General features: G+C 42.0%; 1 protein-coding gene across 1 annotated transcript in view; it reads left to right on the top strand.

The window, feature by feature from the left end:
* Positions 1-12,724, top strand: part of MCC (MCC regulator of WNT signaling pathway) — a 533,716-nt gene that overhangs the window by 102,010 nt on the left and 418,982 nt on the right. The window contains exon 2 of the mRNA XM_060418703.1: positions 673-920. Coding sequence (XP_060274686.1) covers positions 673-920 — 248 coding nt within the window. The remainder of the gene's footprint in view (positions 1-672; positions 921-12,724) is intronic.

The following is a 12,724-nucleotide window of genomic DNA, read 5'->3' on the forward strand; positions in this document are numbered from 1 at the left end:
CAGGAGGAAAAGGGGACAACAGAGGATAAGATGGTTGGATGGCATCACCAACTCAATGGACATGAGTTTGAGTAAACTCCACGAGTTGGTGATGGACAGGGAGGCCTGGTGTGCTACAGTCCATGGGGTCTCAAAGAGTCGGACACGACTAAGCGACTGAACTGAACTGAGTCATGAAAGTTGAGATTAAATAACATTTTACAGTACTAAAATTAGCTGATTGGTCCAGAAAACTAAAAATCAAGCTCATTAAAGTCTCTGGTGTTCCTTTTACAAGTTGTCTAGATTTTCAACTCTGACAAGACTGGCAACAGTATCTTTCCTGTGTTCTGAAACTTTATATTCTGGTGAGATTAGTGCTACCTAACCTGCTTCGCCAATTTCAAAAGATAGACAAAGAGGAAAGGATATGTACACTGGGAAGAAAAAAGAGAAAAAAGACTTAAAGTTACCTCTCTCTTCCAAATAATAATAGAGTTCTTATCTAGAATAACCCAGGTCAAACAGATCTTTTTGCACACTTTCCCAGAAGCAATGAGAAAGGTGGACATAGGTTGCCTATGTGTGGATATGTTCGAGAAATACTCCGTTTTTTGTTTTTTTTTCATTAACTATTTTCTCTAGCTCAAATGTCTCTCCTAACAAACTGTTCTGTTCAACCCTCTTCTGTAGAAATGACTTGTTGATGGTCTGTCGCCAATTGAATATGGAAGAGTCTGTGGCAGAGATCATGAACCAACTGGGCGCTGATGAAAATGGGAAGATTTCCTTTCAGGATTTTACACGGTGCCGTATACAGCTCATCAGAGAAATCAGGAAGGAGGAAGTAGGCCTTTCTGAGAAGTCAGACAACTCCTGGAAAAAGAAGAAGCTGAGGGACAGAGTTGCCTCCTGGCCCATGAGCAGTGACAACAGTCTGGGTAGGTACAGCCCAGTGCCAGTTCAGCAGTGCGCCTTTAGCCCTGTGTTGTGACCTTCATGAGACAGGGCTGCCCAGCCTGTTGATGGCTTGTTCCCAGGCCATCTCCTGGGCCACACTTGCCCTGGGTGATAATTTGCTAATCCTCCAGTTGTGAAACTGTTTATCTCAGCTTGGGACTTGAACCCATGTGCTGAAACTCGAACCCAGCCAGAATCCTGTTTGGGACTCGAACCCACATGGCTGGGATTTGAACCCAGCCAAAACCCTCGGTACCTGGTTTCAGGACCTAATGAAGCTCAGGTTCTTGATGTCTCATCTCAGAAAGAACTCAGTGAAAGACAAAGTGATAAGTAAGAAATAGATTTATTCAGATTCAGAGTGAAGCACACTCCACAGACAGAGTGTGGGCCATTGCAGAGGGTGAGTGCAGGGGCCTTGAAATGTGGCATGGTTAGTTTCTATAGGCTGGGTAATTTCATATCCTAATGAGTGGGAGGATTATTCTGTCTGTTTTGGAGAAGGGATGGAGATTTCCAGGAATTGGGCCACTGCCCACTCCTTGGTCTTTGGACAGTGCCTTGGAACTGTCTTGGCGCCTCTGGGTGTGTCATTTCACTTGCTGATTGAGGATCAAGGTCTAGTCTTGTCTGCCATCTTGGTCCCATTTGATTTGGTTTATGTTGTGTCCTTGGGCTGTGACCTTCTTTGAAAAGTTGTCCCTTGCCCCTTGCCCTCCTGTTATGGTTCTGTCCTCTTATTGTTGTTGTTTAGTTGCCAAGTCGTTGGCTTTTGCCTGCCAGGCTGTTCTGTCCATGGGATTTCCCACGCAGGCATACTGGAGTGGGTTGCCATTTCCTCCCCCAAGTGATCTTCCTCACCCAGGGATAGAACTCGAGTCTTCTGCATTGGCTGGTGAGTTCTTAATCACTGAGCCACTGGGGAAGCCCTGTTCTGTCCTGTGGCTTCCCAGTTCCTCGTTTACTGCTTGCTTTCTTTTAGTTCTTCCATTTCCCACGTGTAATAATACACTCACATAACTATTGAGGAGGAAGGGCAAACTGGATGGGAAAGGTGGTAATTGCGTCAGCAGGCATTGGAAGGCTTTTCAGGTCTGCATAGTGAGGTTTTTAACTATTTCTTTTTTGATTTGTGTTTAAAAATATTTCTACAAGCTTAGTTTTCCTATTCATAAGTATTATTGTTTGGCATTTACCAAGAGCATTGCCAACAACAAAGGCATTTGCCACCTGCCTCTATGGAATTTGAACCCCATGCTGCCCTAGCTGTTGACCTTCAACAATCCCTGAGGGAGTTCAGGGTGGGGTGAGGCACTCTGTGCTCCAGGGAATCTCATGGGACAGGTCTTTAGATAGTTGAATGTTTTTAGGAACAGATTTTACGACTCAATCCTCATATCTGGAGAAGCACTAAATCCCTTTGTGGTGACATCAGATCCTCATGACTAACAAGAAATCTGTAAAATGAGTGTTTCATGGTATCGAACTCCTCCTTCACCAAAACCTTATATATTGACTTTCTCCCACTGCTGCTTTAGAGCAGTCTCTCAGAGCTATCTGAGATGCTGCCTCCCAGGCTGCAGTCCTCACTGTGCCCCAAATAAAACTTACCTCACAACTCTCAAGTTTTACATCTTTTTTTAGTTGACACAAGATAAGCAAGTAGAAAGAAAATTCTGAAAAATGTTGATAATTATTGAAGATTAGTGATGGAATCATGGGGTTTGTTGTACCTATTTTTGACAACTCAGATGTACATATTTTTAGTATATTTGCAAATTTTCAGAATAAAAACTTTATAAGAAAAAAATCGCATTTTAGGGACTTCCCTGTTGGTCCAGTGGCTAAGATTCCACACTCCCAATGTAGGAGGCCTGTGTTCAATCCCTGGTTGGGGAATTAGATCCCATTCGCTGCAACTAAGAGTTCACATGTGGCCATTAAAGATCCTGCATGCAGCAACTAGGACTCAGCACAGCCAAAGAAGTAAATATTTTTTAAAAGGAAAGAAAGAAACAAGTGCATCTTAAAGGGATAGCCTGAACCAAGGGATATGAGAAGAATTTTTTACCTATAGTTTCAGTTCAGTCGCTCAGTTGTGTCCGACTCTTTGCGACCCCATGAATTGCAGCACTCCAGGCCTCCCTGTCCATCACCATCTCCCAGAGTTCACTCAGACTCATGTCCATTGAGTCAGCTATGCCATCCAGCCATCTCATCCTCTGTCATCCCCTTCTCCTCCTACCCCCAATCCCTCCCAGCATCAGAGTCTTTTCCAATGACTCAACTCTTCGCATGAGGTGGCCAAAGTACTGGAGTTTCAGCTTTAGCATCATTCCTTCCAAAGAAGTCCCAGGGCTGATCTCCTTCAGAATGGACTGGTTGGATCTCCTTGCAGTCCAAGGGACCCTCAAGAGTCTTCTCCAACACCACAATTCAAAAGCATCAATTCTTTGGTGCTCAGCCTTCTTCACAGAGTCCAACTTTCACATCTATACATGACCACAGGGAAAACCATAGCCTTGACTAGACGGACCTTAGTCGGCAAAGTAATGTCTCTGCTTTTGAGTATCCTATCTAGGTTGTTCATAACTTTTCTTCCAAGGAGTAAGCGTCTTTTAATTTCATGGCTGCAGTCACCATCTGCAGTGATTTTTGAGACCCCCAAAATAAAGTCTGACACTGTTTCCACTGTTTCTCCATCTATTTCCCATGAAGTGATGGGACCAGATGCCATGATCTTCGTTTTCTGAATGTGGAGCTTTAAGCCAACTTTTTCACTCTCCACTTTCACTTTCATGAAGAGGCTTTTTAGTTCCTCTTCACTTTCTGCCATAATGGTGGTATCATCTGCATATCTGAGGTTATTGATATTTCTCCTGGCAATCTTGCTCCTTTGGGGGACTTTTTTCCTTTGGAAATGTCTCCTGGATCTCCTTCTCTGTTTCTTTCTCTATTCAGTAGACCTAGTGGCAAGAAGTGAAGCTCCATGTTAATTGTCCATCATTTGTTAAATATATACTAATTATCTTGGATGATTCTGTACTGTCACAAAAAACACACATGCGTGCCTGTGCACACAGAGAGAGAGAGAGAGAGAGAGAAATATGCACACTCTGAACAGTATTCCAGGCAGTGGAATGATTGGGAGCATTACTATTGAGTAATTGAAATAATAAAAATGTCCTCCTATCCTCTACAGCTTGCTGTCTTAATGGATTCCATTTTAGCTGCAAGTTAGATATCTGATAATGCATGTGTTCTCAGTGCAATATGTAGAAATATTTAAATTTTGAACTAACATTTTTTTCTGAGTGTTAATGTACGTTCATTATAGAAAATAAGGGGGAAAGGCAAACAAAAGAAAATAAAAATTATCCTTAATATCTCACCACCCAGAAATAATAACTACTGCTTACACTTCTCCCTCTCATGTAGTGTGTGGTTGTGTGATTTATTTGTTTTTACTGATTTTTTCACATGCTTTCCATATAGTTTTGTATCCTGCAGTTTTCCCTCTTCATTTTCCTCATGCTTTTAAACAGCATTCGAAAGCATGATTTATAATGTCTGCATGATGTAAAGTGGACACTCAGTAATATTTATTAAATGGAAGGATGGAGGGAATAATTTTTGCTAACCTGTGTTTTCTATTTTTCTGCCAAGAACTTGAACTTCTGTAAGTACATAAGCACACACATATGTATATATTTGAAAGGTTAAGTAAATGGTGATATGTCTCAACAATTGAATACCACTTGCTTATTAAAGTAGTATATAAATGTGTATCAAATGTGTTTATAGAAGAAATAGTTGTATGGAAAAAATATATACTCACTGTTGAAAATTGTATTTTAATGTGTGGCAAGTGTTTATAAAATACCTTGAAAGGAATAGTTTTGATGGAATTGCTGCCCACATCTAATTGGTTTGACTGTCACATAAGATTGCCTCAGTCAAAGAAAGAATTGAAAAACAATTCCTTTTAACCATTTTTTGAGGTAACTGAAAGGAGATGAACCATAAAATACATCATGAACTGAGGAAACAGCAACACACTATTTACCAGTTTATCCTGGTAGTTAAGGCTTCATAGGTAGATTATTTGAGTGGGAATCCTGGTTCTGTCTGGAAAAGGAAATGGCAACCCACTCCAGTATTCTTACCGGGAGAATCCCATGGACAGAGGAATCTGGAGGGCTATAGTCCATTGGCATCTCAAGAGTCGGACACGACTTAGTGACTAAACCACCACCACCACCACCACCACCACCACCTGGTTCTATCCCTTACTGCTTACACAACTCTAAACAAGTCACTTAGTCTCTGCATGTCTCAGTTTCCTCATTAAGTGTAACATGAGAACAATCATTGTCATTTGGAGGAATAAAGAAGCCAATGTATATGGACAGCATGTGAAATGATACCTGGCCCAGCAAGATAAGCTACAAGCCCTCAATGCAAGTTACATTAATATTGTTATTATTGTTGCCATTCAATTTTATTTCCTGGAGATTGCCGGGATTATACTCATGTTGGAAAACAACTTTCTATTCAGTCTAATGTGAATCAAATATATTTTAAAATCTATAATAATCTCACATGCTAGTAAAGTAATGCTCAAAATTCTCCAAGCCAGGCTTCAGCAATACGTGAACCGTGAACTCCCTGGTGTTCAAGCTGGTTTTAGAAAAGGCGGAGGAACCAGAGATCAAATTGCCAACATCCACCGGATCATCGAAAAAGCAAGAGAGTTCCAGAAAAACATCTATTTCTGCTTGATTGACTATGCCAAAGCCTTTGACTGTGTGGATCACAAGAAACTGTGGAAAATTCTGAAAGGGATGGGAATACCAGACCACCTGACCTGCCTCTTGAGAAATCTGTATGCAAGTCAGGAAGCAACAGTTAGAACTGGACATGGAACAACAGACTCCTTCCAAATAGGAAAAGGTGTACGTCAAGGCTGTATATTGTCACCCTACTTATTTAACTTATATGCAGAGTACATCATGAGAAACGCTGGACTGGAAGAAACACAAGCTGGAATCAAGATTGCTGGGAGAAATATCAATAACCTCAGATATGCAGATGAAACCACCCTTATGGCAGAAAGTGAAGAGGAGCTTAAGACCCTCTTGATGAAAGTGAAAGTGGAGAGCAAAAAGTTGGCTTAAAGCTCAACATTCAGAAAACGAAGATCATGGCATCTGGTCCCATCACTTCATGGGAAATAGATGGAGAAACAGTGGAAACAGTGTCAGACTTTATTTTGGGGGTCTCAAAAATCACTGCAGATGGTGACTGCAGCCATGAAATTAAAAGACGCTTACTCCTTGGGAGAAAAGTTATGACCAACCTAGATAGCATATTCAAAAGCAGAGACATTACTTTGCCGACTAAGGTCCGTCTAGTCAAGGCTATGGTTTTTCCTGTGGTCCTGTATGAATGTGAGAGTTGGACTGTGAAGAAGGCTGAGTGCCGAAGAATTGATGCTTTTGAATTGTGGTGTTGGAGAAGACTCTTGCGAGTCCCTTGGACTGCAAGGAGATCCAACCAGTCCATTCTGAAGGAGATCAGCCCTGGGATTTCTTTGGAAGGAATGATGCTAAAGCTGAAGCTCCAGTACTTTGGCCACCTCATGCAAAGAGTTGACTTATTGGAAAAGACTTTGCTGCTGGGAGGGATTGGGGGCAGGAGGAGAAGGGGACTACTAAGGATGAGATGGCTGGATGGCATCATGGACTCGATGGACGTGAGTCTGAGAGAACTCCGGGAGATGGTGATGGACAGAGAGGCCTGGCGTGCCTCCCTGGGGTCACAAAGAGTCGGACACTACTGAGAGACTGATCTGAACTGAAACTGAATAATTAAATAAAGATATATGTGTTTAGTCTCTCTCTTTTCTATATTATCAATCCTTCCTTCTGATTCTATATAGATAAACTCTAGTATCTCCCATCTCAGGGTCGGGGAGAAGCCCTTTCTTGACTGCATGTCCCTTCTAAACTGCTGCCCCACTTCTGTGCTCCTCTTCACAGCTAAAGTTTTTGAAATGTTTGTCTCTTTGAATGCTTATCAGTCCTCTCCTCTCCTTCTTCCTTCAGCCCCCTCTCCCCAGCTCTAGTCATCAGCACTCCACTGACCCTGCTCTTACTGCCTCCATGGCGACCAACCCCATGGTTCTCCTCTGTCCTCAACTTTGGCATTGGCTCAGCTGACTACTTCATTCAGTCGCATTTTATTTTCTTGGACTTCTCTACACAACATTCTCCTGGATTTCTGCCTACCATTTTGGCTTCCTTTTCTCTCTCTCTCTCTGTCTTCCTTTCTTTCTTCTTTTAACTCCTCTTCTCTTGGACCACTTCCAAATTTTGAGGCGCCTTGGGGTTACATTTTCTCCCTAGGTGACCTCATGGTCTCATGATTTTAAATACTGTTTTTGTGCCAGTGACTCTCAAATATATGCCCTTTCTCTTGAGCTTCAGAATCAGATGAAATTGACATATTCCTAGATATCTTATAGACCGCTCAACGTTAACATGGTCAAAAAGAATTTGTGATTCCCTTCCTTTCCTTACCCTTGAGTCATTTGTCTCCCACATAGCCCCAGGCAGGAAATATCACCATCCATTACTTTGCTCAAGCCAGCAAGACTCCTTGTCTCAAGTACTTCCCTAGTCTGTCCATATACTTGTCTTTCCTGCTACCACCATTTTCTAAGTCACCATCGTGTCTTGCCTTGGTTGCTGAAAGAGCCTATTGGAACTTCCTTGGTGGTCTAATGGTTACACGTCCACCTTCCAATGCAGGGGATGCAGGTTTGGTCCGTGGTCACAGAACTAAGGTCCCACATGCTGCAGGGCAGCTGAGCCTGTACGCCACAACAAGAGAGAAGCCTGTGTGCTACAACTAAGACTCGATGCAGGCAAATACATTAATAATTTTTTTTTAATAAATAAAGGAGCCTAAAACTGGCCTCTCTTATACCTCCCTTGTTGTTGTTGTTCAGTTGCTCAGTCATGTCCTACTCTTTGTGACTCCATGGACTGCAGCATGCCAGGCTTCCCTGTCCTTCACTATCTCCTGGAGTTTGCCCAAACTCATGTCCATTGAGTGGGTGATGCCATCCAACCATCTCATCCTCTGTTGCCCTCTTCTCTTGCCTTCAATCTTTCCCAGTGTCAGAATCTTTCCCAATGAATCAGCTCTTTATATCAGGTGGCCAGAGTGTTGGTGCTTCAGCTTCAGCCTCAGTCCTTCCAGTGAATATTCAGGATTTATTTCCTTTAGGATTGACTGGTTGAATCTCCTTGCTGTCCAAGGGACTCTCAATGGCCTTTTCCAACACCACAATTCGAAAGCATCAATTCTTCGGCATTCAGCCTTCTTTATGGTCCAACTCTCACATCCGAACATGACTACTGGGAAAAACCATAACTTTTGACTATATGAACCATTGTCAACACAGTGATGTCTCTGCTTTTTAATATGCTGTCTAGGGTTGCCATAGCTTTTCTTCCAAGGAGCAAGCGTCTTTTAATTTCATGGCTGCAGTCACTGTCCACAGTGATTTTGGAACCCACAAAAATAAAATCTGTCTTTGTTTCCACTTTTTCCCCATCTATTTGCCATGAAGTGATAGGATTGGGTGCCTTGATCTTTGTTTTTTGAATGTTGAGTTTCAAGCCAACTTTTGAACCCTCCTCTTTCACCCTCATCAAGAAGCTCTTTTGTTCCTCTTCACTTTCTGCCATTAGAGTTGTATAATCTGCATATCTGAGGTTGTTAATATTTGTTCCAGCAATCTTGATTCCAGCTTGTGCTTCATCCAGTCTGGCATTTCACATGATGTACCCTGCATAGAAGTTAAATAAGTAGGGTGACAATGTACAGCCTTGACGAACTCCTTTCCCAATTTTGAACCAGTCCATTGTTCCATGTCTGGTTATAACTGTTGTTTCTTAATCTGCATACACGTTTCTCAGAAGGCAAGTAAGGTGGTCTGGTATTACCATATCTTTAAGATTTTCCACAGTGTGTTGTGGTCTACACAGAAAAGGCTTTGGTGTAGTCAATGAAGCAGAAGTGGATGTTTTTCTGAAATTCCCTTGCTTTTTCTGTGATGCAGTGGTTGTTGGCACTTTGATCTCTGGTTCCTCGCCTTTTCTAAATCCAGCTTGCATTGTCTGGAAGTTCTCAGCTCACATACTGTTGAAGCCTAGCTTGAAGGATTTTGAGAATCACTTTGATAGCATATGAAATGAGTACAATTGTGTGGTAGTTTGAACATTCTTTGGCATTGTCCTTTTTTGGGATTGGAATGAAAACTGACCCTTTCCAGTCCTGTAGCCAATGCTGAGTTTTCCAAATTTGCCAGCATATTGAGTTCAGCACTTTCACAGCATCATCTTTTAGGATTTGAAGTAGCTCAGCAGGAATTCCATCACCTCCACCAGCTTTGTTCATAGTATTGCTTCCTAAGGCCCACTTGACTTCACACTCCAGGATGTCTGGCTCTGGGTGAGTGACCATACCGGTGTGGCTATCCAGGTTATGAAGACCGTTTTTGTATAGTTCTTCTCTCAGAATGGTTTTTTTAACATTATAAAAATATGCTTAAGTCATTCCTATGTCTTCAGTGCTCCATGGTTTCCATAGGACTTAAAGTCCAAATTCCTTACCACATTCTAGCCTGTATCCACCACTCTAACTCAATCTTAAGTGATTACTGACTTCTTATGCAGGCTCTGCCCACACTGGCCTCCCTGCTATTCCCCTAACTTAGCAAATTTAGCCAACATCCAGCCTTTGCCCTCACTTTTTCTTCTCATCTAGAACATTCTTCTTTTTGACCTTCTCTTTGCATAGCTGGCTCTTTCCTGTTATTCAGATTTCAGCTTAAATAATTCCTCTTTAGAGAGGCCTTTCCAAGCTAGTGTGACTTCTCATATACTCTTCCACATGCCCTTATGCATCATACCACTGATTCTTATCTGACATCATTTTATGTGCTTATTTAAACACTATTTATCTGTCTCCTCCAGTGCAATAAAAGCTCCACTAGAAAACTTACAGCCTTCCTGGGGTCCTGCTAAACCCCTACTTAGATGGTAAACAATATGCCTGCAATGTGGGGCATCAATCTCTGGACAAGGAAGATGCTCAGGATAAGGGAATGTCAACCCACTTCAGTATTCTTGCCTGGAAAATTCCGTGGACAGAGGAGCCTAGCAGGCTATAGTCCGTAAGGTTGCAAAGAGTTGGACATGACTAAGCAACTAACACTTAGTCAGTGCCTGGCCCATGAGACATGCTCAGTGCATATTTGTTGAGTGAATGAATGAGCAATGCACTGTGTTCATGCTGTTTCAGGGCTTCACAGAAGTGCAATGTGTATTTCCAGACACTGAGCAACTTACAATTTAATTGTGGAGTGATAAGCATATAACAAATTAAGTAGCAATGAAGTTTAAATTAGTCAGTGAAACTTTAGAGATCATTGAATGATGCAGAAGACAAGGTCCTTAAGGGGATCTAAGAAAGACTATGAGCAGGAGTTTCAACAAAGTGTTGACATTTTACCTGTGAGTATACTGTGAAGAGAAGTAGAAAAAATGTCAGTGCTGTTGTGAGAAGAACCTGAGAAAACCTTAGATTTAACAGTTGAGTGTCAAAGATTTTATTTGCAGCCCTGACATTTCACAGCACATCCACAGTAGGGAGTCGAGTTAGCAGAAAAAGAAAACCTGTCAAAACATTACATGCTTGACTTGGAAGAGGAATTTTGATAGATTCATTTTTTTCCCAAGTTTTTCTCAGAACACTAATTACAAGAGATGCTCATAAATTTTATGTGAAGAAAGAATTTCTTCAGCAAATACATTTGAAAAGTTTGGGCTAAATTAGATGAGTAGTGTTCTTCACTGTGAGACATCTCAGTCTTTAATGTGTTAATGTTCCTTGTGAATCTCCAAGAGAAGAACAAAATACACAGCATTCTTCACATTTAATTGACATTAAACTTTTATTTACAAATCTTCCTTTTGGCCTTTCTCAAATATACTTTGGGGAAAAATGATATCTGATCAACTAGAATAATAAATTTTTATATCTATGTTGTCATCTTAAAATAATATTTCAAACTTTTATGTCTTGAAACCACCAGTTATGTAAAATTTAATAGTTACTGCAACAAGAATAATAAAAATGGTTAAAAATTACCAGAATTTACTATGCACAAGGCAGTTTTCTAGGAATGTTTATTATATGCTAGAATGATAAATCCAGTTCACCACTGAGTTGATGTGGGACTTAGGCCACGTTCCTGATTATTCTGAGCATCACTTTTCTTATCTCTAAAGGTACAGTAGTAATACCTGCACTGTTTGGAAGAACTTAGTGAAATATCACTTGTAAAGTTCCTACACGGTGGCTATTCATGTTGTCTTCTCAATAAATAACAGCATTACTTTAATTATTATTGGACTTCCCTGGTGGCTCAGACGGTAAAGCATCTGTCTACAATGCGGGAGACCTGGGTTCGATCCCTGGGTCGGGAAGATTCCCTGGAGAAGGAAATGGCAACCCAGTACTCTTGCCTGGAAAATCCCATGGACGGAGGAGCTTGGTGCAGGCTACTGTCCATGGGGTCGCAAAGAGTCGGGCACGACTGAGCAACTTCACTTTCACTTTAATTATTATTATCATCTCTAATCCATGTGGCTACATTCCAAGTTGAGAATACAATCCTCCTTATATAGAGAAGGACACTAGTGCTCAGAGAAGTTAAGTGATTTTCTCTAAGTCACAGAGGTACTGGACCATAAAGATGGCTGAGTGCCAAAGAATTAATGCTTTTGAACTGTGGTGTTGAAGAAGACTCTTGAGAGTCCCTTGGACGGCAAGGAGATCCAACCAGTCCATCCTAAAGGAAATCAACCCTGAATATTCATTGGAAGGACTGATGCTGAAGCTCCAATACTTTGGCCACCTGACTTGAAGAGTCAACTCACTGGAAAAAACCCAGATGCTGGGAAAGACTGAAGGCAGGAGAAGAGACGGCAGAGGACGAGAAGGTTGGATGGCATCACTGACTCAATGGATATGAGTTTGAGCAAGCTCTGGGAGATGGTGAAGGTCAGGGAAGCCTGGCGTGCTGTGGTTCATGGGGTGGCAAAGAGTGGGACACGACTGAGCAACTGAACAACAAGAGAGGTACTAAGGAGTTGAGAGCACTAAGACTTTACTTACTGAAAGAGATAATCCTTTGCTGCTGCTGCTGCTACTACTACTGCTACTGCTGAGTCGCTTCAGTCGTGTCCGACTCTGTGACCCCATAGATGGCAGCCCACCAGGCTCCCCCGTCCCTGGGATTCTCCAGGCAAGAACACTGGAGTGGGTTGCCACTTCCTTCTCCAATGCATGAAAGTGAAAAGTGAAAGTGAAGTCACTCAGTCATGTCCGACTCTTAGCGACCCCATGGACTGCAGCCTACCAGGCTCCTCCATTCATGGAATTTTCCAGGCAAGAGTACTGGAGTAGGGTGCCAGTCTCCTACAACTTTTGCTTAAAAACTTGGTCTTCACAACCAAGATGCTAAGTGAAAAAAACACTGCCGTCTAGAGGCCATGTCCAGCAATTGCAGACACATGGTCCCCAAGGTCTTGAGGAAAGATCTGTGGAAAAGGCCTGTTAGAGAAACCCATCTCTCTGGCAGCAAAGTGACAGCATACCTTGTGCCAAATAGTTACAAGGTTGTGTATATGCTGCCTAATTTCCTACT

This window comes from Ovis aries, chromosome 7 (genome assembly GCF_016772045.2).
Source record: "Ovis aries strain OAR_USU_Benz2616 breed Rambouillet chromosome 7, ARS-UI_Ramb_v3.0, whole genome shotgun sequence".
In the NCBI taxonomy this organism is placed as follows: Eukaryota; Metazoa; Chordata; class Mammalia; order Artiodactyla; family Bovidae; genus Ovis; species Ovis aries.